At 39.3% G+C, this 27,757-nt stretch overlaps 2 protein-coding genes across 2 annotated transcripts in view; one reads left to right on the top strand and one right to left on the bottom strand.

The window, feature by feature from the left end:
* The window catches only part of PFKM (phosphofructokinase, muscle), a 45,445-nt gene extending 32,295 nt beyond the window's left edge, over nucleotides 1–13,150 (bottom strand). The window contains exon 1 of the mRNA XM_080812027.1: nucleotides 12,917–13,150. The gene's annotated coding sequence lies outside the window, so the exon portion shown is untranslated. The remainder of the gene's footprint in view (nucleotides 1–12,916) is intronic.
* The window catches only part of SENP1 (SUMO specific peptidase 1), a 49,477-nt gene continuing 34,049 nt past the window's right edge, over nucleotides 12,330–27,757 (top strand). Inside the window, exons 1-5 of the mRNA XM_080812032.1 lie at nucleotides 12,330–13,032; nucleotides 16,484–16,530; nucleotides 18,362–18,492; nucleotides 20,265–20,349; nucleotides 25,614–25,773. Coding sequence (XP_080668158.1) covers nucleotides 16,527–16,530; nucleotides 18,362–18,492; nucleotides 20,265–20,349; nucleotides 25,614–25,773 — 380 coding nt within the window. The 5' untranslated portion in view covers nucleotides 12,330–13,032; nucleotides 16,484–16,526. The remainder of the gene's footprint in view (nucleotides 13,033–16,483; nucleotides 16,531–18,361; nucleotides 18,493–20,264; nucleotides 20,350–25,613; nucleotides 25,774–27,757) is intronic.

Below are 27,757 nucleotides of genomic sequence, written 5' to 3'. Positions count from 1 at the left end.
AATAGTTCTTTTTGCTTTATCTTCGTGTATTCATTTAAAAAAAAATTTTTTTAAGATCCTATTTATTTGACACAGAGAGACACGGCGAGAGAGGGAACACAAGCACGGGGAGTGGGAGAGGGAGAAGCAGGCTTCCCGCTGAGTAGGGACCCGGATGTGGGGTTCCACCGCAGGACCCCAGGATCATGACCTGAGCAGAAGGCAGATGCTCAACCAACTGAGCCACCCAGGCACCCCATGTATTCATTTTTTGATGCTCTTCCTTTCTTTATGTAGATCCAAGTTTCAGACCCATGTTCTGTTTCTTCTCTCTAAAGAACTTCTTTAACGTTTCTTACAAGGCAGATCTACTGGCAACAGATTCCCTCAATTTGCCTGAGAAAGTCTACATCTTCACTTTTAAAGGATAATTTTTCAGGGTACAGAATTTTAGGTTGATTTTTTTTCTCTCAACATTTCAAATGTTTCACTCCATGCTCTTCTTGGTTGCATGGTTTCTGAGGGAAGGTCAGATGCAATTCTTATCTTTGTTCTTCTATAGGTAGGGTGTTTTTTCTTCTGGCTTCTTTTGGTACTTTATCTTTGATTTTCTGTAGTTTGAAAATGATATGCCTAGGTGTAAGGGTTTTTGTCTTTATTTTTGGCATATATCTCTGAGCTTCCTGCATCTGTGGTTTGATGTCTGATGTTAATTTGGAGAAGTTCTCAGTCGTTATTGTTTCAAATATTTCCTCTGTTCCTTTACCCTTCTTTCCTCCCCTTGGTATTCCCATTTTGTGTATGTTACATCTGTTGTATTTGTCCCACAGTCCTTGGGTACTCTGTTCGGTTTTCTTCAATATTTCTTTTCTTTTCTTTTTGGTTTTTGAGAATTATATTAATATAATCTTTAGTTCTTGGTCTCTTCTCAGCCATGTCCAGTGTACTAACACCAAAGGCGGTCTTCATTTCTCTTACAGTGTTTTTTTAATCTCTGGCATTTCTTTTTGGCTCTTTCTTAGGATTTCCATCTGTCTGCTTACATTGCTCTTCTGTTTTGCATGCTGTCTAATTTCTTCACTAGAATCCTAAGCACATTATTCATAGGTGTTTAAAATCGCTAGACTGCTAGTGCCCTGCTATGTTGGATTCTGATGTTTGCTCTGTCTCTTCAATTTGTGTTTTTTGCCTTTTTATATGTCTTGTAATTTTTCTTGATAGCCAGACATGATGTAATGGGCAAAAGGAAGTGCCATCAATAGGCCTTTAGTAATGTGGTGGTAAGATGTGGTGGGGAGAGGAAGCACTCTACAGTCCTATGATTAGATTCCCGCTTCTGTCCCTAGACTATGAACGTCACAGACATTTCTCAGGTTTTTTACCCAGGGCCAGAATGGCTAGAGTGGGCTGGAGTTGGGTATTTCTCACCCTCTGGTAGGTTAGACTCTGATAATACCCCAGTAAGTTAGGCCCTGGTTAGTTTCCTCTGAAGGCAGGGCTTGTTAACCAGGAAAGAATGCTCTGGTATATTTCAGATGATTCCTTTTATCCTCCCCTTGTTGGAAGCCTCAGGGGGCTTTCTCTGATATTTTCTATAAGAATCTGGTTGAGCTCCTGAAAGTAAATCTCACAATATTGTGGGGACTCCCTTTGACTGGGTCTCCCTGCAGTTTTCAACTCTCAGAATTGTCTACACTGAGCCCCCAGAAATTAGTTAGTTACAATTCAGGCTTCCTACCCCAACACTAATTCCAAGAAGGTTTCCACTCATTGGTCTCTGCTCTAGTAAGCCGTGATGAATTGTACTTGCCTGTCTGTCTCTCCAGATTTGAGGCTAGCAGTCTGCCCTGTGTCCTCCTCCTTTCTTATGGATCCAAGAAGGATTGTTAATTTTTCAGTCTTTTTACTTTTACTTATTGCTAGGATAGAGTGGTAACTTGTAAGCTACTTATGAGGAATCGGTTTGGAATGCCAATGTTTAAATTATACACTTTAAATGGGTGAATTTTATGATATGTGAATTATATGTCAATAAAGATGTTAAAAAGTTTTGGAAAAGGAAAAGTTAGAAAAGCTTCCTACAACATTCTAGATTTTCTAACTCCAACATAAATGTTGAAATCTGAGAGATGATCAATTCCCTACCCTTTCTACCCAATACCAAAATTTTTTTTTAGATTTTATTTTTAAGTAACCTCTATACCCAATGTGGGGCTCAAACTTACAACCCCAAGATCAAGAGTCATATGCTCTACCAACTGAGCCAGCCAGGGACCCCTACCCCAAACCAACTTTTAAGTCTTCATTGAAAGTGTTCTTAATGAATTATCGCATTAATTAGTCTGCATTAATTAGGTGAAAGCAAGGAAATGCCATGTACTCCTAGCCTTATCCAAAGACACTTGATTCTTTAGATTCCTTTTTCTATCCAGGCATCAATCATCCCTAGGAGTTTCTGGAAAATTATATAAGCACAAATCAAAGAACTATCATCTCAGAAGGCACCTTCAGGTCAGTTGGGGGTGGAAGCCATAGGAAAGAAGAATTTTCTCAGAAGTACTTAGGCCTTGCTTGTGGTCATCTTAATGCAATCTCCAAACTTGAAGATGTTATTTTCTGAGAATTAAACTAGTAAAAAACCAACACAAAATAGAGATAGCTGATGGAAGAAACACATCGTATTAAGAAGAGCTGTAAACATCTTCCTAATAAGAATTCTTGAGAAATCCCTATTCATTATTAATTCATACATTCAATAAATATTTATTGAGGACTCATTATGTGCCAGCCACTATACCAAGTGCTGAGTTATAATAAACTCTCACAGAGTTTAAAATCTAGAGGGACTAACAAAGGTTCACAGGGAATTTACATTTCACTGGACCTGGGATATAACTGAAGAAATCAATACCCCAATTAACAAATATAATGCACCAATTTCTTATGGCACGAATATATTACTTGAGGGTAAATGAAGTAAAAAAAAATGGAACCTGGATAGTAAGAATTTGGTGGTGTTTATTTGGACCATTCCAGAGTAAGACACAAATGGATACAAATATTTCAGTATTAGAGAGATGGATGATACAATGAAACAGTGACTAGCTCTTTAAAAATGTGTTTTCTTTAATTTTAATCTTAAACTCCAAGACCATACCTTTTACTTTTTCCAATTTTCTGTTTATTAACCAACTTTTAAAATTCAAATACAGTTTCTAAGGAAACTGAACAACTTAGAAAGGTCATCCTAGCTAGCTATGGTTGACTTATCTTACATTTCAAAATTTGGATGTATACTTTATTGGTAAATTGATGATGGGAGAGAATATTTGAGATATGGGCAGTTCTAGGAAATATGACATATGTCCAACCCTCCTCCCTCTAATCAGGGAGGATGAGAAGCATTCCTTGGGGCAGGCTGTTGGTACATGAAGCCTACATGTAAACACAGTATGGTGACTACAGAAGAGGGATTGCGGAAGGGATCTAAATATTGCCATACAAGGTAGGGTGCCTAAGGAAAGTGTCAGGAGTAAATTGCACAGCTCAGCAAAATTAAGGACCAAGAATCACAGAAGCAAAACAGCAAGTTAGACAACAAACAAACAAGAAATGATGCCAACACATTCTCCAGGTAACCAAACTTAAGCCAGCAGCTGAATTTGATTCTAAGATTATTTTCATTGCTGGTAAGCATTAACGGGTCTATAAAAGAATACCCTGGACCCTTCCTCCAAAGAAGAAAGCTGAAATGTCCTGAGTTTGTACCAGAAAAAAAGTTGGAGTACTCTGATAGGTTCCTCAAGGGGACTTATGCCCATTCTAATGATTCAAGTATGGGAATTAGCTAGGGTACTGACGGAAATCTAGAACTTTATCCCAAACCATAATCGGCTTTATTCAATTCTTGAGGTCAGTAGCTAAAATTTAGGATTTAAGGGATAGGCAGAGAGTGAGGGGGAAAAAGAACCTAAAAGATGAAGTTCATCTAGACCAAGAAGGTCATGTGGTTAAATCCGCTATTTCTTCTATCTTGTACTATCTAGCGGTGGTCTTCCTGTTTTCAGCATGTCAGGAAACCCATATGATATCTCACCTTATATGTCATGCCCTGGTACCAAATGATGAAAGGCATATTCTTTATATTAGTCTCAGAGTATAGGAAGGTATTTTAGAAAGTTCTCTTGCACTTCCCAGAACTCTCCATATATCAGTTAGCTATGAGGATGTTTACATGAAGTCCAGGCGAAGATTAAGTGCAAAAGTTATAGTTATTATAAAAGAAGATATTCTGGAGGAGAGAAGTGTCAGAAGATGTTTAAAGATAATTCTGTAGCAGCTAGATAGGAAGAGCAGTTCGGTAACCCAGTTGAGGTATTCTAAAGTAACCGGTTCATAATGCTGTGGGCATTAGTCCTCTTAAGTAGTGGATAATTAAATGAAGTTACAGAAAGCTTTGATCAGTACCTTCCAAACCAGGATAAAGCTAGATACTATAGCCAGGAAGCTGAGTAGTTCATGAAGACAGATGATTTCTTGAACAATAATTACCTAGGGCTGGCACAGATGGGGGACAATTAAGAGGATGGTGTATGCCATACTCATGAGCCCATTCACTACTACAATGTTGGTGTCATGACTATGGAGTGGGTACAGATCTACATTTAGACCACGGTGATGAGATAATGAAGAGGATAAAGATCATGTTAATGATGCTAGTAATGGTGTACCGGGACATTTAGGAATGAGAAATAGGCATGGTAGTCATCCAGCTGTGACTCTCACCCAAGAGAATAGGAAATAGCACACTATAGGTTTCCAATATTCAGCCAACAAATACAGAGCATCTTATATTATGTACTGTCCTAGACTCAGGGGGTCCAGGATTGGAAAAAACAAGACTTGTCAGTCTTCATGGAGCTTACATTCTAGTGAGGAAAGCAAATAATAAATTAGTCAAGGGAGGCCTGGGTGGCTCAATCAGTTAAGTGTCTGCCTTGGGCTCAGGTCCTGATCCCAGCATCCTGGGATTGAGTCCCACATAAGGATCCCTGCTCAGCAGGGAGCCTGCTTCTGCCCTTCCCCTGCTCATGCTCCCCTGCTCATGCTCTCTCTTGCGCTCTCAAATAAATAAGATCTCTAAGAAAATAAATTAAATAGTGTTAAGTGCTTTGAAGAAAAATAAAGCAGAGTAAAGAAGCAGAGTGACAAATGTGCTATCTTAAATAGGGTGGACTGGAAAAACCTTGCTTGAGATGACATTCTAGGAGGTGGTTTGAACGAATGGGAAAGAAAACCATGCCACCTTTTAGAAGAAGAGCTTTCAGATAGGGAGAATAGCAAATGCAAAGGTCCTGAGGCAGGAACAAGATAGGAGTGTCACAAAGGAGGATCACCAAGACTTCCTTTGGACTAGAATCAGAGTTGTAAATGGGCAAGAGTGACTTGGTGGGTTGAAATGAAACACATACAGCAACTAGGTGTGAACTTCTGAGTTGAAACAAGTATCTATCTGGTTCTCTCACTTCTACACAATTCCTAGATCTCATCTAGTCATCATCTGACTATAATCTGTTTCCCTCCACCAGAATGGAAGCTCTATATGGGCAGACCCTAGACATGGGCACAAAACCACTGTCTGCCCTGGAGAGTCATCTTTAGCTCTGGCTGGGACAAGATGACCCCTGGAGACAGAGCAGCCTCCGCTATCCACTAATATTAATGTTTCTGACATAGGGCCCTGGCTTAAGACAATGGTTCTCAGTTCCAGTCTAGCAGATTCAGCATCACCTGGATGCTTGTCAGAAATGCAAATTCTTGGGTCCTACCTGGAACCTCCTAAATCAGAAACTCTGGGGGCAGGGGCTCAACTATGTGGTTTAACAAGCCCTCCAGGTAGTTCTGATGCACAATAAAGTTTGAGAATGATTGTTGCAAGTTGTAGAGGTCCAAGACAACCATCACTTGAAAAGTAAATTTGCATGTCCAGAAAGCATGGATGACTCCTATTTTCACCCATTAGGATCAAGTTCCTGGGAAAACTGGCTCAAGAAAGAGGTCACAGGTAACAAGATAACCCCCATTATAGGTTGAAGGTGCCACCTTCAAGTCTTAAGTGGGGCATAGGAAAATAAACCCTTCAGCTGAGGTATGTAGTCTCAAACTTGGACCAGATAAACATTTCCTTCCTTAAAGAAGTAAGCTTTGTGGGCTATCAGAACAGAGAAGACAAATAACCTTATGGTTATTTTCTTACTCAATGATCTTCCCAATTCAGTTGACAGTTGAAGAGCCCTGAGAGTTTCAGTTTCATGAAAACTCGAGTTCTCTGGAGCTGGTCCTAGGAGTTTGGGACCAGGAGATCAATGCTGAATGGCAACTAGGCTGAGATTAAGACAATCTTTACAGAGGCAGAACTCTCACTGATTTTCCTTTAACAAGAGTACAGGCTCTCAGGTTACTTATAACATAGCATCTGTATATGAAAAACCTTGTCTCTAATGCAGGAAACAAGTACACCCGCTTGGAAGAAACTTGGGCTGTGGGTAGCAATCATCTCCATGTATCAGTTGCATTCACAGTGTTGAAGAAACTTTGCACATGGTCTGCATAAGCCAGGACGTGGGTGGTTTTGACAGTCTTACTGTCAAAGGAAATGAACAGTGCTGGGAACTGGGCAATGATGGTGACGGATTGTCTAAACGAAGGAAGGAATATGGTAGTAAGGTCTTAGCTTCCAGGGATAAGTGGTAACACAGGAGGCAGAAGCGGTAACACTACTGTCCTGGTACACTCACTCATTTGCAGCCCAATAAGAAGTCATCTCAGGAGTCCCAGATTGCCAAAGCTTGTTGTCCATCAGTGGCCAGGAGAGGTATATGCAGAGGAGAGGCTCTGGGTCTAGTGGGTGGTTGGATCTGCTGGATCAGAGCCTGGCACACAAAACTATGGTTACCCCTGAGCCTTTGTTTTGGAGGTCCTTATCTCATGTTCTCAGCTCTCTGGGAATTCTAACCACCTTTCTTTGCAAAGGTTAAGGGCCTAGGTGACTCATCCCCTTGCTGTGTCCCAGTGCAGGCAGGACCAAATGGCTTCCTTCTGTTGGGAACTGATCCTCCATTGCTGAGAAACACACACACACACACACACACACACACACACACACACACGTCGGCCTCGTCACAGTACAGGCAGATCTGGTCTATTCTAAGCTGCAAGGAGTCAGAGAAGATAGTAACAGCAACTGCTTCCCTGCCAAGTGTGATATTAGAAACAAAATGTGTTCCATTTTCCATCAGGATTAGAGTTCATCTCATCCACACATAGCCTCATGGGGAGTCCCTATGAATTCTTCAGGCTGACAGCAGCAGGGGGACATCAGGCAAGGGTTTTGGGGTGCTGTGGCATCAGTAGTTCTGGGCTCATCTCTGCCAACCAGATTTGATGGCATTTCCTTGCTTATGCCCTAGGTGGAGAGGACCCAGGAGGTGGCATTTCCCACCCTGCCAGAGCACATAACCTCTCCTGCCCCCTCCAAGTCATCCTCAACCCAGGAGCCACATCCTGTCACTCTTCAGTGAGTTCCCATAGCGGGGGAGTGGTAAGACCTAGAAGGCACAGCGTGATTTGGCTCTTATCTTTATAGTTCAATCTCCAACTACTCTTCTCTAACCCAAGTTGTGCTGGCCTTCTCTGCTCCTCCGATGAGCCAAACTCCTTCTCAATTGGATCCTACTGTCCCTTTTTCCAAAAAGCTCTTCTTTCCCCTTTTCCTGGATAATGCAGACGCATCTTTCAGGCATTCCTTAGAAAGGGTTTTTCCAATTCTCAGGCCAGATTAGGTACCCTGTTTTTACTCTCTGATTATGTGGGCATTGTTTTCACCATAGTAGCATCATTCTAATGATCTGTGTGTGATGATGTGATTGCTGTCTTACTCCTACAGGACTATAAACTTGAAGAGAGTAGGCAATGTACCTGTTTTGTTTGCTACTCTATTCCCAGTGCCAACTACAGTGCCTGACATAGTATATGCTCAATTTTCTTGGAAGGAATAAAAAGGAGGAAGGAAAAAAGGAAGGAAGGAAGAAAGAAAGCAGGCAGGGAGAGAGGCAGAGGTCCCAATGGGGCTAATTGGGAAGACATTTGATTCTCCATCTCTAGGGGGAAAGCTGGAAGGGTTCACTATAGCTCTCACCAGAAGCCTCAGTATTTTGTTTTGTTTTTTAAAGATTTTATTTATTTATTTATTTATTTATTTATTTATTTATCAGAGAGAGAGAGCGAGAGAGCGAGCGAGCGCACACACAAGCAGGCAGAGTGGCAGGCAGAGGCAGAGAGAGAAGCAGGCTCCCTGCCGAGCAAGGAGCCCGATGCGGGACTGGATCCCAGGACCCTGGGATCATGACCTGAGCTGAAGACTGCAGCTTAACTGACTGAGCCACCCAGGTGTCCCAAGCCTCAGGGTTTAAAGGCAGAAGTTAACATCAGAATTTTGTTTGTGGAATAATGCTGAGTTCAAACCACAGAACTGACTCCAAATGAATCATCAGAGCTAAGGGGTCTGAGGTGAGTTTTAGGTATAGAGTAAAATGAAAATGGGAAAAGCAGGGAAGACAAGGGCAAATAAGAAATAATCTATACAAATTCAAGGAAGTGTAGGACAGGGCCACCAGGTGGGCTTACTTCTTGTACCTAGAAGCTATTTATGGATGGGCAAAGCAAGTCTGATTAAAGAGACACAGACCACACAAAATTGTCATATACAGACATCTATTGCTCCAACATCTTAATAAGTTAATATTCTTGTGTATAAATCATTTTCTTGTAAGTATGGTTAACTCTAGGTTCACTAAAATGAGACCAAATTAAGCTATAGTTTATGCATTTCAAGGCTTAGGACTTTGCCATGTGATACCCTGCCAAAGTAAAACTCTGCCTGAGAGGTCCACTTCTCCCTCCCTTCCCGACTTCTCAATGACATCCTCTTTGGAAATTCAGCATTTTGGACCAAAGCTATCAAGCTCTTCACTTACATGCTCTCTCATTCTATTTCCTTTCTTGATCATAGGCTCCTGGGGGAAAGGGAAAGTGACTAGCTCATTTTCTCATTTATTGAGCCTAGTACAATGACTTTGAATAGTAACTGTTTGAAAAAATTATTGAGGGGTGCCTGGGTGGCTCAGTCTGTTAAGAGTCTGCCTTCGGCTCCGGTCACCACTTCACATCCCAGGACCCACTTGGGGCTCCCTGCTCAGGGAGGTGTCTACTTCCCTCTCTGTCCTTACCCCCTGCTTGTACACAGACACACACTCTCTCTCTCCAATAAATAAAAATAAAACCTTTTCTAAAAAATAAAAAATAGAATAAATACTGCTGTATATTTCACAGGTGCTGAGACTGATTACTCCAATGAACTTGTTAATGTCTTGAGGAAGACCATTTTAGACTTGAAGTTCTTCCTCAAATATAGGGAGTTGGACTTCAATAAGTCATTTTCAAACTGTAAGCTATTAGAAAAGTGACAAGGTTATGTCTTTATATATAATTTTTACATTGCCTCTATTATTTCTAGTGTATTAGGCACATAGTGGGAACTCAATAAATGTTTGCAGTAAACTGACTCCAATATAGATGTATTTCACTTGAGAGGAAACGTAGATGTTTCTGATATTTTGTATAAATTGTTTATGAGTTAAACACTACTCAAAATATACAAGAGAAATTTGTTACTAAATGGATTCCTAAGATGAATATTTTTTACAATATTTAGAATCACTTTGTAATATAAAAACTTCTTTATGTGATCCATTTTTTGAGTTTCATATTTTTACACATTCAGGGTGCTGATAATAGGATACCCTAGCTTAGTCCGGACAGGCATGAGGAAGCCAACTGAATCTAGTGAATAAATCAAGATATTTTTCATAGAGCTCTACTCTCTTCTTCTAGAGATTCTAGTTTCCCAGATGATTGCCTCCTCTCTCTCTCTCTCTCTCTCAATGTCTCCCCCACTACACACACAAAAATTTCTCCTTGTGTCTTAATTCAAATTTGGTAGTTGTATCCTAATTTATAACGTATGCATAAACTTCATTTCCCAATACACCTTTCCACCTCTCCCCACCCCCTTGTTTAACCAGATGCCTCACCATTTTTCAAAACAGGTATGCCTTCCATGGTGCCTGGATCATCCATAGCATGTAGAGACTTCAAGTTGTCTGTCTCAGGTGGTGGCTTTTGTATGAGCATGCTGGAAGTTGAAGCTTCCCCAGCTGAGAAGCAATATCGCTAGGTTACCCTCAAGGTGGGATTCAGGGAAGGGAATGCTACTTATTCTCTTGATTTCCTCTGTAACTCTTAGCTGTCCAGGGCCTTTTCCCCCATAATCCAGTGAAAAATTAGAGAAGTCATGACTTTTCTCAACAACTATCTTACCGTTAAAAAGGTTCTGTTCCTTTGACATGAAAGAGAGAAAAGCAGAACATGTAATTAGCTACCTTGAGACTATGGTAGAATAGAAAACCATTTCTCTTTGGGACTCTATCTTATAGATTTTATTGTCAATTACAGTCATAACAAGGACTTTGAGAGATGAGCCCAGAAAGGGATTCGCAAAGCACAGAGAAATCAAATACCAGCTCATGTGCTATAAATCTTGTTCTTCCTCAACTCCCAGGTCTGTGTTTCTTATCTGCCTGGGCCTATTCCCACATATGAGCCCCAAATCTCACCTGATAATTTGTATAAGGAAGAGCTCAGAGACAGATATTTTACTATATTAGGGATGGAATAAATTCAGTTGGCCCCTAACACCTACATTTAGACTAGTACGTTTCACATCCTGTATTCAAACTCCCTGCAAGAGAAGCCATCCCTCACTGGAGTATGATCGGGAGACAATGGTACCTGTGCGCTGAGGAGGCCTGACTAACCCGCGAGACTGAATCACACACATGAAAAATTTCAGATGAAATTCCTCTTTACGCATGGCTGTCTCCTAGAAATAGAGATGGAGTTAAGCCATATGAACAGAACCGTGGAATGGTTAAGTTGGACAAAACAGACATGGATCAGGTATGCCCACTACTGAAGGCCTTAGGACATGACAAAATAAAATATCAGTATATGAAGAGATACAAAGAATCTCCTTTTATATATTTGCCAGGGCAAGATCTCCTGAATTCAACAAGCATCTCCTTTTTCCCGGAGCAGGTAAAAGGCTAGGGCATCCAGAGGTTCCCCTTATTTAAGTCTGAGCTCAGACTTCTGAGGTCTGGAGGGCCTACTCAGAAACATTTCTCCAAGACTTCTGGACAGGGCCTGGGTCCAGAGGTCACGTTGAAGGACTTGGAAAAAGCCTGAATAAACAAACCTATTTCTTCCCATTATTTTCTTTTTGAAAGTAGGGCACCGATTACATGTTAATCCATTCAGTCACAGGAACACCACCACAGCCATTTAGTTCTTCAGAGGGCCGGCCGACACCAGGGTCCTTTTCTATTTTTACTGGGAAAAGTAGATCTCTGGTGGACCCCCAATAGCTTTCCTCACACCTCTGCCCATGTCTCACACGCCTCCAGAGTTCTGCACGGTTCTACGTGTTTCCGGAGTCTAACCTAAGCTAATCCTAAAATGCTTCCACTCCCGCCCCCAATGGCAATCAAGCATGATGTGATGTAAAGAATACAGGACTGCAAGTTAAGAAACTTTTTCCCTAGTCCCAGATCTGCCAAGCACTTTATAACTCTGGGAAATGACTTCACGTCCCTGAAACTGTTAGTGTAAAATCTTTCCCGCAACCACTACATGCATCAACGTTCCGTGATTCTCAGTAAAACACGATACAGAGCTCGATTCAACCCTCAGGTCTTCGTCTGTCAAGACGGCCACAAGTTCCCGCCGGTGGAGGAAGGGCCACAGCGAAAAGCTGCCATGGAAACCAGAGCAAAAGCAAAAATCGCCGAGCGGAACCAGAAGGCGGCGTGCAAAGGGATCGAGGGAACAGAAAAAAGCGAAGGACGACGGGTACACTAACAGTAATCCGAGAATGGGAACGAGAAAAACCCCAAGCTGAAAGGGGAACAGGGGAATTATGACTTCAGCCTTAGATGGTCCTTGAGCTTCTCAGGCCTTGCCACACTGCGCAGGCGTTCTCCGGTTCCTCAACTCTGCTCTTTGACCTTCCGCCCCACCCCCTCGCCCCTCCGCAGCCACCGGGCGGCTCTTCCGGTGTTGTGGAGGCTGTTCCGGTTCGCGGCGGTTCCCGGGTTTTGCGTTCCGCGCCCGGCCGGAAACCCCTTCGCATAGCAGCCGGTTCCGGTTCGGTGAGTGGCGGCGGGAAGCTGGGGGAGGGGTGAGGATGGAGGGAGCCTGGGCCGGGAGGCAGTGCCGGTCCGGGCCCAGCAGCCTGGGCTGGGCTGGGCGGAAGCGGGGAGGGCGGTGGGGACGGCGCTTTTTCCTCTGCCCCGCCCCCTGGGACCACCTCCCCTTCCCCCGCTCTCCACCGGCCGCGCTCTGGCCGGCGGCCGTTAGTTAGGCTTCCCGAGGCCGTTCCTTCAGTCCCCTTTCTCCTGGGTCGAGGAGGGGCCGTCTCCCTGCCGGTACCGCGGGCCCGGTCTCAGCGCCCAGCGCTGCTTGTGGGGAAGAGGCCGGTGGGGATTTCGGGGCTTTCCCGCCCGGGAGGGTCTCTCCTCTCAAGGGAAAGCTGATTTCACCGGGAAGCTCAGCTTTCTGTTACATCTGCTTCTCCCGCCTTTCTTGAGACGTGAATGGTGTTTCTCGACTACTTCTGCGTCTCACGTAAACATTTCTCCAACTCTTTTACTCTGTGGTATCTCCCTGAGGTGTGATATCGCTAGTGCCACCACCAGAGAAACACGGCTGGACCCTCCTGCCCAGGTTATGAAAATCCCCTTCACCGCCACGGTTTGCTTACCTGGCTCATTGCCTCCTGGTCATTCCCTTGAACCGTCTCTTTCTTGGTTGTACCCTAACGTGGTCTCTCTGGATATATGCCCGGCTTCTCTTGAGCTTGGTGATTTCTGTTTATCGGTGCGTCTGCAGTATTTTCACTATCTTGTTGGCAATAACTTACTCCTTTATCACTTTCGAGTCAGCCTTATTAAGGTCATTTCACTTCACATTTGGTATACTTGTTTGGGGTGGTGGTGATGCTTATGAGGTTTATGTAAAGCCTTGTGTAGGCTACCACCTTTTTTACTTAGGGTCTTTGTTCTAATTGGATTTTTTTTTTTAAATATTTTATTTATTGGACAGACGGAGATCACAAGTAGGCAGAGAGGCAGGCAGAGAGAGAGGAAGGGAAGCAGGCTCCCTGCTGAGCAGAGAGCCCGATTTGGGGCTCGATCTCAGGACCCTGAGATCATGACCTGAGCCGAAGGCAGAGGCTTTAACCCACTGAGCCACCCAGGTGCCCCCTAATTGGATTTTATGAATGGAGTAGATCACATTATCTCCTAAATCTTTATCCTTTGTAGAGATAATTTGTGTTAAGCCCTCGTGTTGAAAGATAGATTGCACTGAATTTGAAATTACAGTGGCAATGAAGCCTTAAGCATCTCTTAAGCATGATCCCACAACCTTCTTCCAGTTTAGAGATCCCCTGTTTTCCCTTTAGTCCCAATTTTGGAAGACTCATTTCGTGTTTATTTTGAGAAGTCTCCTTCATTTCTGCCCGATTGCAATTAATTATCCCGGCTGCAAACATGGTCTTCATGTTGCCCATCTGATGAGTTAAATCTGGAGGGAGCACATGGATTAAAAAACAGGTTCTGCCACTTCTGGCTAAGGTGATGTAACTCTTGACTACCGCTTTGAAAGTCTTTCCTTTTCTTTACCTGACTCCCACGCCTCTTGCCAATGCACCAGCTTTATTTTCTCACTATAAGTATCTGTCGATGGATCTGGTTTCTCCCAGTAGACAGTGTTTGAGCAGCAGGGACCAGTTGTTACTCATCTTTGTATCCCTAGTACCATGTATGTAACTGGTGCACAGTAAATGTTTGTGTACTAAAGCAGTTGAATGCTTAGTGTTTTAAGGTGTTCAAGTGTTACGGTGATGAGAGTCTGATTGGGAGAGGTTACATGTAAAAGTATGAGAAACAAAAACAAATACATGATAATATACTGCAAACTTATATATATCCACAGTTCAGAGTAGGATGATTCACAAGATCACTTCCACACCCTTCTCATATCATAAATTATTCTAACCACATTTGGTCCTGGATAAAGCTAATTGCACTGCTCAGTACATACTTTCTAGTAACTTCATGGTAACTGTAAACATTCTCTTTTATAACCACCTCTTTGTATGTAAGCTTATACATGTTTTGTTCTACTTGTTACATTCTGTTACTGTCAAGACTTTGCCATCTTTTTTTTTTTCTTTCAGATCTCTTGTTACTTTTGTGTTTGGCTGTTAAATTGATTTCACCTGAATGCCTGTAACAGCTTTCTTTTAGAAAATTGATGACCAGTGTGAACTAGGAAATATTATTAGAATACTTTTCTTAAAAGGGAAAAGTTCTTAGGCTTGTGAGAATTTGGTGGCATCAAAATTTCCAGATCCAGCATTTCATGGTGAATCTTGGAGTAAAATATCTCTACTTCTAATGTAAATGCAAAAGGCAAAAAGAAAGTAACATAAGCACACTGAAGAAGGTGGATGTATTTGTATTAAAATGTAAATGTGGGGCTTTAAATATTAAAATTATGAAACAGTGTCGATCCCCCCAGGACCATCCCCAAGAGGTGAATTTTATCTTGACAAAGTGTATGAATCCTTGAATGAAGATATGTTAAAGGATACCACATTTTGTGGTGTTTGTTAAAAGCACATTTTCTTGGGAGTTAGGATATTCTGGATTTCTATCTTCCCTTTTCCCCATCTATGTGATTTCAGGCAGTCATTTAACCTCTCTGGACATAGTCTCCAAAATTCTTTAATTTCTTGCTTGCTTCCCTCTTTACATCTATCTTAGCAATGCAAAGGAAGTGACGTGGGATTGTTGAACTGGGCACCAAGCTTTTAAATTGGCATTTTCCTTAAATCAACAAAAAAGACTAGTGATGACACTTACGAAATAGCCAAAAGAGTGAAATGTGAAAAAGCCACTCCTAGTTTATTGGTTGATAGGATGTTTTCCCTTAACAGGGAACCCAGGGAATTAATTATTTAAAAAGGAGGAAGGGGATAGAATAACCTGGAGAATTTCCAAATAGAAGCCTTTTGTTAGGTTGAACATTTGGAAACATACTTGAAGCCTAAATATAAGGCTTAAGTTATTTGGGAATCCTCCCCAGCAAGACTGAGTATCAGATGATTACTCTGCTTAGTCTGTAGCTGTGCCAGGAAAAGCTCAAGCAGGCTTCCTTTGTGTGTGCACTTCCTTGCGACCATATGGAGTTCCTAATAGCATCATCCAGTCTCCTTAGTAGAGTGAAGCCTTGATATTGCTAAAGTGGATTGATAAAGTTGGTAACAAACTAAAGTTGATGAGGGCTCAATCTTTTTAAAAATATGGTAAGGGTGCCTAGGTGGCTCAGTGGGTTAAGCCTCTGCCTTTGGCTCAGGTCATAGTCTCAGGGTCCTGGGATCGAACCACGCATCGGGCTCTCTGCTCAGGGGGGAGCCTGCTCTCCCCCACCCTCCCACCCCCCACCTGCCTCTCTGCCTACTTGTGATCTCTCTCTCTCTGTCAAATAAAATCTTTAAATAGTATATGGTAACAATATTATGAATATAGTAAGTGTGACTCTTAACATTCCTAATCTCTTCTAAGAAGGATGTGTGCCAAGGGTATGTTTATTAACCTAGTTCCAAGCAGCTAGGCTTTTAAATTCCTTTTTATGGGAAAATTAGATACATCAGAGGAGAAAATAATTTCATGTAGGCAAAGGAACTTTGGTTTGTAGCAGTTGATTAATGATGGGAGAGAAAGTACTTTAGTACAACTGGGAAGTATATCTTGATTGTTATAAGAATATCAGTAGCTATATTTGGCTGCTGACTAAAACATATGAAAGAAAAGTCTAATAGGACCACCTATTATATATTACCACTATAGTAAGATCTATCTTATTTATAAAACGGTTTAGCATGGGGTATTAGAGGCATGGATTGCAAAGAATTTCTTGGTTGTAATTTCAATGCAGTCACTGACTAACTTTATGATCATATGGAAATTAATCTCCAAAGAGTTGGTGCTCCCAACTTCTTGCTGTAATAGTCTGTGATTCTGTGGGTAGTCCATAATTGCTTTTTAATATAGCTCAAGGTTCAGAAATGTTTGGAATTGCCTCGGCTCGTTTTAGTTTCCATTCTTTTCCCATCAAGTCATCTCTCCTTACCACCTTATATTTTTCTCTACTGAGAACACAAATGTGAGTGGCTGAGCCACACTGTGAGTGGCTTCCTTTTCTATAATTATATGAAGGAGGTGTTTCAGTATGTAACGTTTCTGTTTTCTGTCTTTTATAGGACTTTGTATCTTGCTAAAGTCAGTGATGTGAAAAGATCTGACATGGGTAAGTCTGACTGTGAAATAATAATTCAGTCCTTTTAGCTACCCTGATTAGTTAAGCTGAATCGAAAGACAAGTTTTTGTGGGTTTTTTTTTTTTCACATTTTTGGTATTTGCATCTTTGTGCTTAATAATCTTAAAGGAGGTCTCAACCTAATTATGTAATGGATATAACACCAGGATTTTTCTTTTGGTTGGGACATTGTTTATAGCATCTTTTGGAAGCATTTTCTCGTTCATTGTATTGAAAAAGCCAGATACGGGGCACCTGGGTGGCTCAGTGGGTTAAAGCCTTTGCCTTCAGCTCCGGTCATGATCTCAGGGTCCTGGGATCAAGCCCCGCATCCGGCTCTCTGCTCAGCAGGGAGCCTGCTTCCCTTCCTCTCTCTCTCTGCCTGCCTCTCTGCCTACTTGTGATCTCTGTCTGTCAAATAAATAAATAAAATCTTTAAAAAAAAAAAAAAAAGAAAAGAAAAAGCCAGATACGCACTAACAAGCATTTACTATGTGCCAGGCCCTGTTCTGAGTATTTAGAATGTATTAATTCATTTAATTTTTTACAACTGCCTTACATAGTGCCTAATATTAACAAGGAAACGGGGGCACAGAGGTTAAGAAACAACCAGAACTGGTAGAGCCAGAATTTAAACTCAGGCAGCCTGGTTCCAGAGTCCTTATTCTTTTGTACTATGTTATACTGACTTCTGTATGATAAATAACTTGATTAAGGTAGATTTTAAATTTCATTTAGCTAGTAGCATTGAAAATTAATTGTGATTACAATATTTTCCACTGTTTATAGTTCATTATGTCTGTAAAGGGGATCAATACAGGGTCAGGACTAGTAGCCAATATGGAATAGGTTGAACAATTTATACAGTTAGATCTTATAACATTCCATGTGCTCCTTTTAAAGTCACATTAGTCTTCTCTCTTCTGTTTTTTGCTTTTGCATAGTCTGCCTTCTTTCCCCACCCTGTCATTTGTTTCACTTTTCTCTAATCGTAAATGTCATTATAAGTCACCTGAGTTCTGTCACTCTTATCTGTTACTATTCTAGCTCTTTTATATTAACAAAGGTCTCAAAAGTGGTTATAAAATAAGGTTCTGCCATAGCATTACAGTAATGGAGCTGGTATCTGTTTAGAGCCATATGAATAAATGGTACTTTTTACAGAAAATAGTTCAGGTGGATTCATTTTTAAAGCACCTTGTTGAGTTAGTTAAAGGAAATAAACTGTTAACAGTGTTTGTTTCTGAATGGTGAAATTTTTTTAATAGTTAAATTTTTTTCTACAGTTAAAACATTAAAAGTTTTTTTAGGGAAAATTTCATTTTTTAAAAAAACTTTGAGGGGCACCTGGGTGGCTCAGTGAGTTAAAGCCTCTGCCTTCAGCTCAGGTCATGATCCCAGGGTCCTGGGATCGAGCCCCACATCGGGCTTTCTGCTAGGCAGGGAGCCTGCTTCCCTTCCTATCTCTCTGCCTCTCTCTGCCTACTTGTGATCTCTCTCTGTCAAATAAATAAACAAAATCTTTAAAAAAAAGCAAAACAAAAACTTTGAGTTAAGGTTTTTTTTTTTTTAATACTTGCACAAGTTTTGAACGATTTGGTAGATAATCTCCGTTAATTCCAAATGAGCCAATTTCTGCACATGGGCCTCTTTTTGACAATGACATTTTGAAATTTCTGGCCAATAACTCTGAAAGAGGGGTTTTATTTGATTATAGAGGTGTTCTTTGGGAGTCATTTTTATTAGGTGAAATTATTTGTTCATAGAAAAGTAGTTATTGAAGAATTATGTGACTTGAATTAATTCGGATTCTTTCCCCCAGATGATATTGCTGATAGGATGAGGATGGATGCTGGAGAAGTAACTTTAGTGAACCACAACTCCATATTCAAAACCCATCTCCTGGCCCAAACAGGTTTTCCAGAGGACCAGGTTTCATTTTCTGACCATCAGGTTAGGAAAAATTTTCTTCCTTTAGTTGATGAATTACTTTGGCTTAAGTTTTCATCTGATGTAATTTAAATGGCACACTCAAAAAGACAAACATGTATAAACTTTTTAGAATCAGTATTTCTGGTGTTTTGAATTCTTTTTGATATATTAAAGTTAAGACAAGAACTAGGCTATGTATAAGTTTTTTGAGAATAGTATCTTTTAGAAAACTTTTTATTATTTCTATACACATTAGAATTACCAAAGCACACATTAGTGTCCTTTTAAACTAGAGTCTTAAAATTGTTGAGCATTAAGTGGGGGGAAATATTTCAATATACAGAAGCTCTGAGATTTCCCTATGTTATAAAATGTAATTTCTCAAAGGACCAGCTTCAACAGCATCCCTTGGGAGCTTGTTAGAAATGCAGAATCCCAAGCTTCACACCAGACCTACTGAATTAGAATGTACGGTTTTAAAAATTTCCAGCTGATGAATAGAAGTACCACATGATCCAATAATTTTTTCTACTGGGTACTTACCCAAAGAAAATGAAAACACTAAATCAAAAAGATATATGCACCCCTAGTTTATTGCAGCATTATTTGCAATAGCCGAAACATGGAAGCAACCCAAACGTCCACTGACAGATGAATGGATAAGGAAGATGTGGTATATGTATACACATATCATGCAGCCATAGAAGGGATGAGATCTTGCCATTTGTGACAGTATGCATAGACCTAGAGAGTATTATGCTAAGTGAAATTAGATTATGAGAGATATCATAATATCTCATATCATATGATATGAGAGATATCATATGATTTCACTAATATGTGGAATCTAAAGAACAAAACAAATAAATAACAGAATTTGATCTGTAAATACAGAGAACAAAACTGATGGTTGTGGGGAGAGGGTGGAGAAAAGTAGGAAAGGTGAGTGGGAGGTACAGGCTTCCAGTTATGGAATGAATAAGTCACAGAAATAAAAGGCACAGCATAGGGAATCTGGTGTGACAGACAGTAGCTACATTTGTGGTGAGGACTGCATAACATATAGAAAAGTTGGATCACTATGTTGTACACCTGAAACCGTAACATTGTATGTCAGCTATGCTGAAATGAAAACATGTTTTAAAAAAAGAAAAAAAAGTCTCCAGCTAGTTTATTTGCACATTAAAGTTTGAGGAGCATTAATAAAGCAATCTTTCTCAGTAGGAAAGCCATGACTGATATAGATGAGACAGTTCTTTATTGTGTGAGTCTCTCCCAAGCAAAGCAGAATGTTTAGCATTGTTGGCCCTTGGGCACTAAATTACCTGTAACATCTGCCTCCAGTAATCATTTTTGGTAACTGAATATATAATCACACATTTCCAGATTGGTACTTGGGGTGCAGCCCCACCCCTGATTAAGAACTTCTGTATGAAGTTATCAAAAGATTGAAAACCAGGTTCATTTGTCACCCTCTTTGATAAATGATACAGCTGGCTTTCAGAATAGGATATACCATGTGCATGTTTACCTTTTAATGAGCATTCTTTGAATTAAGTTGTATAACAGATACTTTGCCTGTTTTTCCCCTTGAAGCCTCAGTCATTTCATTAGATTGTCTCTGCGTTTTCCTTTCTTATTAGTATGTAGTTTTTTATAATATATAAAAATATAATTATATAGAATTCTGAAATACATCATAATCTTGTTTAATGATATTTTTCCAAGCATAAGTTTTTATACCATTTTATTGTGAAAAATGTGATTTAAGAAAAATCTTTTGCTTTGTTTAGATTTTACCTTCCAGGGAAGGAAATTTGGACCGATCTTATACATGTTCTACAAGAAGTACGGCTTATAATCCAAATTATTATTCAGGTATGACATATTACTTGGAGTCACAGCATTAGTACCATTCAGATTTCTTCCTAGCAGATTGTGTGTGTTTACCATCTCTAGAGTGAAAACATTGTCGAAAGCAAAATGGTATTTTCTCCACTAAAACATCACTGTGTGTGTTGGGGCGGGGAGGAGGTTACTATAGTACTTTACTGACCTAGTCTCAACCACTTATATTTAATGGAAAAGCTTTTTGGGGGGGTCCATTTTTTTACTTGTTCATTATGTCATTGTGAAAAGCAGTATAGCTTTGGTTTGGCTTTTTTTGTTTGTTTTTAAGATATGTGTCTATGATGTAAAGGGTATTTGTTTTACATTGATATAAAGCACAGAGTTAGCCATTTCTATTCTGCTTGAAACCATGAATCCTGAAAAATTATTTCTACCCAAGCTTGTCCCTCCATCAGGGCAGGAAATGTTAATTACATGTTTCTATCTAGCACCTGCCACAGCCATGCTTGCATATTCAGGGGCTTGCCTGTTCAGCTTGTGATCCATGGCAGAAGTCAGCATTCTCTAGGCTATTCCTAGTCCCTGGCCTGCCCGACTTTCCATCTGCCCCTTTCCTAAGGTTAGGACCTCCAGTGATCTTCTGGCTCTGTCTTGGGGAAACTAAGAGGTTTTTATTGGTTAGCTTCCTGGCAGTACGACCCAGGAAGATTATAATGCCTTCCTATGTCTTATCACTCCTCATGCTTCAGTCTCCTCACCTTCCCACATATATGGGAATATTAGTAATACTGTTGAACCTGCCCTAATGGGATTTTTATAAGGATAAACTGAGGTGATAAATATGAAATGCAAATAATAATTATTGTTATTTGGCTTCCTCAGGATTCTTTGTCAGCAAGATGAGATCTCCTCCCCTAAAAAGACGTTAGTATGATGATCTTTTAGATTTATATTATATTTAAATGTCATTTAGGTGGGCGGTACTTTACCCTGGGCTCTGAATTTCCTCTCTTGGTATGGGAAATGGTCTCTGCAAAGTATGTGCATAGTTCGTATAGGAAAATCAGTTAACTGGCTCTGAAAATAACTCTGCCATCGTTACTATTGGAAAGGCCTTTCTGATGAGCAGAGAGTCTGACATCTGGTTAGATAGTTCATTATTAATCTTAGGGAAAGGACATTTGAGTGGATAATGAAACGAGATCATTAATATCTCCACTTGAACTCAGGCTGTTTGTTTATAATTTTATATGTTGATTTACCACTGGATAGAATATTTGCTTTTAGTTTAAAATAATTGCTGAATAATAATTATGTAGAGAAAGTTATACTCAGAATCTGCTGACCATAACCACTCAATTCTGTGGCCTTATCCATGTGTACATACATGATATGCATTGTATGATTCAATACATATCATCTTTTTTGTCCAATATTTTAATTTTTAGTTTTCCATTTACATGCTATTCTTCGTGTCTACCTTTTTCTGTTGATTTCTAATAATCCATGGAATTGATATGCACATTTACAGTGCTTTATGTGCAATTTGAAAATCCAAAAAGCTCTGAAAACCAGAAATTCTTTTCATGATTCATTTGGCATCCAAACTAACCTGACCTGAATTCATTACTTGGCAAAACCCACATGAACTGACATGAAGCTATTTATATTTTTATCTTCATTTGTTTCTGTAAATATGAGTATTTATATATTTCACTGCAGATGTATCAATATGTTTGATTACAGGGTGCTGCTTCAAGTTATACCTTGAAGTGTTACATAGTATATATCAGGTTATCTTTCTAAAATTCCAAAAATTTTAAATTCAGAAGTGCAGTGGGATCTAGGGGACTATGATTTAGGATAATGCCTTTATTTGTTTCATTATTTTCTCTGTAGTTTAGGTCCTCTTCACGCTCACTATTTTTTGCTATTGTAAGTAATATGACTTAAGAACATTTGTATGTATACCTTTTTTTCTTTAAAATTTCATTACAAAAAAAAAATTTCAGTACACCCTTGATATTCATAAAGGATATATCCGAGATCATCTCAGAACTTCATGTTCTTGACTGTTATATTTGACCAGATTCTTGGCTTTCTACTGAATTACATGACTCTTGAGAGATACATTTTTCCTATGTTTGTCCTCATACTGTAAGTTGATCCCCGTACCAAAATCTTACACTGAAGTTTGCCTCTCATTTGAAGGCCATTTTTTAGGAAAAGGAAAAAAATTACTTCATAACAGTTACCGTATACATGATGATGAATAGCGAATGGCAACAGTGAATAACAAAGCCATATTGAAATGGGGATGCTGAGCTATTAGAGTCATTCTCTAAGTTACAGCCTGAAGCAGAGGATTTAGATTTGTGCCTCTACCAAATTTCATCTCATCCCTGACCAAACAAGAGCTCTAGGGTTGCTCTCTGACAATCAGATTTTAAGTCTCTGAAGGCCAATGGTTTAAATACTTTTTTCTTAAAGTCTTTAATTTAAATCTACTTTTTCATGTATATTTTTCTTAACTTCATTCCTTTGCCACATCCATTCTAATTGATTGTAAATCCTGCAGAATTGTGTCTCCTTTGTATGTCTTCTTTTCCAATAATCCCCACATTGATTTCTGTGGTCGGTCACCTTGAGCTTCACTGCTTGATTGGGCAAGATGGGGCCTCCAGTTTACCTGCCTTAGTCTTCTCATTCTGTCTTGGTATTTGTCTCCTTTCTTGCTCTTCTCTTTTCCTCCAAGGTGAAAACAATCATGGGAAAGCCCCAAACTTTAGAATCTAGGGTCTGGAGCTTACTTGCCATTTACTGTTTTACTGCATCTGCTGCCTCTCTGTATCAAGTTTTTAAAAAATCTGCTTCTTAATGCACTTAAAATTAGACTGTTTTTAAAAATATTTTTAAAGAAAACAGAGAAAATACAGCTCTTTTACTTTAATAATTTACTGCTGGTTAGCCTTTAAGACATCTTGATTTTATTTTCAATTTATTAACAATTGAAAATTGAAACATTTTAAACACTAAACAAAGAAAAGTAGATTAAGATGAAAAATGATTTTGCTTATGCTTAGAATCATTATCAACATCTTATCTTTGGAAAATATGTTAAATTAGGTTGCCAGACAAGCATTTAGTAGATGATTTAAAGCATCCTGCTATTTATAATAACTAAACCTGAAAGTTAACAGGAGAAACTGATGATGCTTACTTTCATTATAAGTAATTGTCTGACATACTTTTTTTAAAAAAATTTAAAGCTTATTTCATTATGTCCATAAAACTATTGCCTGTCCTGGTAGAAAATTTGTAGAGAAAGGTAGAAAAATACCCATCATTCTATTTTTGGAGCATAGCCAAAATTAAACTTTTGGTGTATTTCCTTATAGTTTTGTGTGTGCGTATGTGCACGTACTAAGTACTCTTATTTGTGGCGTTTGTAATCTGATTTCTTAATGTTAACAGAATACGAAGTTAAATCATCACTTAAAAAATAGTGTCTGCAGCCCCATTTGGGTCCCTCTCCAGCTCTGCTTGACTATATCAGCAATTGAAGACCATTGATTGCTTTCATTGAGTGGGGGTGGAACCACCTTGTTCTGGTTAAACAGACTGCCTGATCCTGTGCTTTTCCCTTACATTTAAAAGCTGAAGCCTTTGTGAAATGCCATTGAGGTGGCTGCTCTGGCTTATCCTTGGTCTCAAATTTCACACTTCTCAGGTTAATTTTGCTTTTTTGGTGACATTCCTCAAGTAGACATTTCTAGTTAGATCATTCCCTAATCCTATTTAGCAAGAAAGTATAAGAGACATATTTCTACTATTATTACTTTGCATTTAAAGATTAAAATGTTCTGGTCTTTTAATGATATTCATTTTTTTTATTAGCCTTATGTTTCTCTCCTTAAAGTAATAGTAATAGATGCTAAGCATAGATACTGATTGCAAATGTACAAGGTTATAATTCATTTTAAAAGTATATTTAATTGTTAGATTAGATTCATCCAGTGGTGAATCAACTGGTACGAATACCACCCCTGAATGCTGCTTTTTTTCCTGTCTTATTTATCCTAAATCCCGATAATCCTGATTCAAAAAACCCACAAAAAACAAACAAAATAAACCCAAGTACTAAGCTTCTTTTTTGTCAGCTACCATTTTTTGGATACCAAATCAAAAGCTACATTAAATATTTTAAATAATATCGTGAAGAGTTCTGTAGTCATATGGTTTGAAAATGTTAGCATTAGGCAAAAATTCAGGAAGTAGAGAATTATTCTCATTTTTCTACTGGTGCTCCTCAGAGTTCCGTAACCTGACATCTGAAGTTATTTTGAAGGTGCTGTTTTAAATTGTCTGATCCTGCTGATAGGGAGAGGTGGATTTAGAAAGTATTCTATTCCTGGGGCACCTGGGTGGCTCAGTTGGTTGAGCATCCAACTCTTGATCTCAGTTCAGGTCTTGATCTGAAGCTCGTGAGTTTGAGCCCCGCATTGGGCTCCTTGCTGGGCGTGGAGCCTACTTAAAAATAAAGAAAAAAAGAAATTATTCTATTCCTAGCTGAAATTTCAAGAGACTTTTTCTTACCACAGTTGGTAAGCCACAAGTCGGAAGATTCAAATAATAAATAATCCTCACTTAGCCTGATTGCAGTAATAAACATCGGAGGGAGTTTTGATATTTTTGATGATTATGACATTAAGTGACCTGAAGGTTACCATACCAGAACCAGATGCATATGATGGGTCATTCCTGCCATAAGCCAGCCAGAATAAGCAGCAGTGAGGTTATCTCTGTTCTTAGAGAGACCCCCGAGTCCTGAACATGGTAATTAAAAGCAAGAAAGTGACAGGAGCTGCTTTTTAAGCGATAACTGTTGTTCATTTGAATTACAATTCTCCTTGGCCCTCCACCTGCTTTCTTACTGGTCTGGCCTACCTTCTTTCAGGCCCAGGCCTGGGAGTGCTTGCAAGATATAGTTGGGGTAAAATGTTGACTTTTGGTGGACACCACGGAGTCACATTGATGCAGATAAGGCACATGGCTGTGGCAGGATTCAGCTCCTTCATCAATTTTCAGGTTAGTATGGCTGAATCAATTATAGTTTGTAGAAGTTCCCTTACTGCAGACTTTACTGACAGTTGAGACTGGGATCTTTCTTCCATGAGAGACATGGTGCTTTACCACATTACTTTGGAATACAATGTTGGACATGGTTGCAGTCATATGGAAAACTACTACTGTAGGTATTTGTCTAATTATTCAAACTTTTATTCTTTTAGACAACCCTTCCTCAGACAGTTTTCTTGGCTCAGGAGACTTAAGAACCTTTGGCCAGAGTGCAAATGGCCAGTGGAGAAATTCCACTCCAGCATCAGGTTCAACTTTACAAAAATCAAGAAACAGCCGAAGTCTTTACCTCGAAACCCGAAAGACCTCAAGGTAGGTATTCTGTCCTCCTAGTTAACAAGCCTTTCTTCTGATATGAGAGAAAATGGCCATAACATAGTTGTTTACATTGGTATTTTATTTTATTTTATTTTATTTTATTTTATTTTATTTTATTTTATTTTATTTTATGCAATACAGTGGTTTTATTAAAGCACAGGGACAGAACCCATGGGCAGAAAGAACTACTGCCCCGGGATTATGGGGAGCAATTCAACATTGGCATTTTATTGTTTGTTTGTTTTTTAAAGATTTAATTTATTTATTTGACAGAGAGGTAGAAAACACAAGTAGGCAGAGCAGCAGGCAGAGAGACAAGCAGGCTCTCCACTGAGCAGGGAGCCCAACATGGGGCTCGATCCCAGGACCCTGGGATCGTGACCTGAGCTGAAGGCAGATGCTTAACCAACTGAGCCACCTAGGGGCCCCAACGTTGGCATTTTAAAGGAGTAACACTGTTTCTGAACTTTAAACTGTGAAAATATGGACAAATCCATTTTAAACCTTCAACTTTTAATTTACTTGGTGCTGAATTTTGGTGACAGCCTAAGTTTCTCATTAGAGGAGAGTTTTGAGGGAAATCTTGGTGCATATGAGTATTTTGGGATCAGTATGGCTATTTTGAATCTTAAAGTGAAAATAGTTCAATTTTTACAACTTCAGTAGCAAAGATAATCAGTACATTTTATAGGTTCTCCCATGAGCAGAGACCTGGCTTAAACCAAAGAAGTTCTGCACCTCATGGCCTTAGTCAACTAGACCTAAACTTCTTTTCTTAGAAAACAGAGTTACAAAGAACTTCTTCCTTTTTAGCCCAATTTCTTAAGGGCTACCTATTCCCTCACCAAGCTTATACTGATCATTAAAGACAGATGAAGTTTGGCTTAGAAACTTTTCCCTCAGGAACTTTATTTATTAGTAAAATATTTCTTTTCTAAAATATTATTTATGACTTCTTAAATTTTACTGTGATGGTGGATTTTAGGAATGTGGGGTCATTTCATTTCCTGCTTAGGCAAGGCTAAGCTTTCTGATGTTGATAGAAAACAATGAGATGACTTTTATTTTGTGATTATTAGCACATGGACTTTGGAAACGTGTCAGTACTCCCAGGGCTGGTCTTCCCCACTTCTTAATGTATTTTTAAATTACACAAGAATTCATTAATGCATTCATATTGTAAAAGTTAAAACGTTGCCAATAAAACTAAAGATGCTTGACCATTCCTCACAGTCTTATTCCCCTCCCCTTGGTGTGTTTCCTTCCAAACCTTTCCCTATGGGTTTTTTTTCTTTTTTTTTTTTTCCTCCTATATATTAGGCCATGTATACTATGAAATGTATAGTGCTATTTTGTTTTCATTAAAGATTTCCTATATGTATCATTTGGCAAGTTGCTTTTTTTTTTTTTTTTAACTAGGTAAAGCCATACTGTTATTTTTTTAAATAACGGTATTAGAGAAACAAATACATGTGCTTTGTAAAAAATCAGAAAATACAGATAGGTAAAAATAAAATGTAAAAACATCATGTTTCCACCAGTGAGAGATCACCTCTGTAATATCCTAGTATAACCTTTTCAGATATTTTTCTCTGCATTTACATGCATTTTTTTCAATGTGGTGGTTATTGCTCTTAAGTCTCTTAAATCTAGAACAGCCCCTTCTTCTTATGACATGACTTTTTCTGCATGTTTCATCTTTTGGATTTGATAGGTTTCTTCCTCATAGTATTATTTCGTCATCTCTCCTCTGTATTTTTTTTTTTTTTTTGTAAATTAGATCTTTGTCTTGAATAAAAGCTGGTGCTGTGTTATATCACGTTAGAAAATCTACAAATCTGTTTCTCCTCATCAGTGATACTGGATTGACCTCCAGATTAGGGAGATAACAGTGTGGTCCTCATGTACAGTTAGTTTTTTTTTTCCCCCTTGTGATGACTAGAATGTAATCTAAATGATGTTACTTGGGCAATTTTAT

The sequence above is a fragment of the Martes martes genome, assembly GCF_963455335.1.
Source record: "Martes martes genome assembly, chromosome: 8".
Lineage (NCBI taxonomy): Eukaryota > Metazoa > Chordata > Mammalia > Carnivora > Mustelidae > Martes > Martes martes.
The sequence above is the reverse complement of the archived record's forward strand: the minus strand, read 5'-3'. Positions and strand labels throughout refer to the sequence as shown.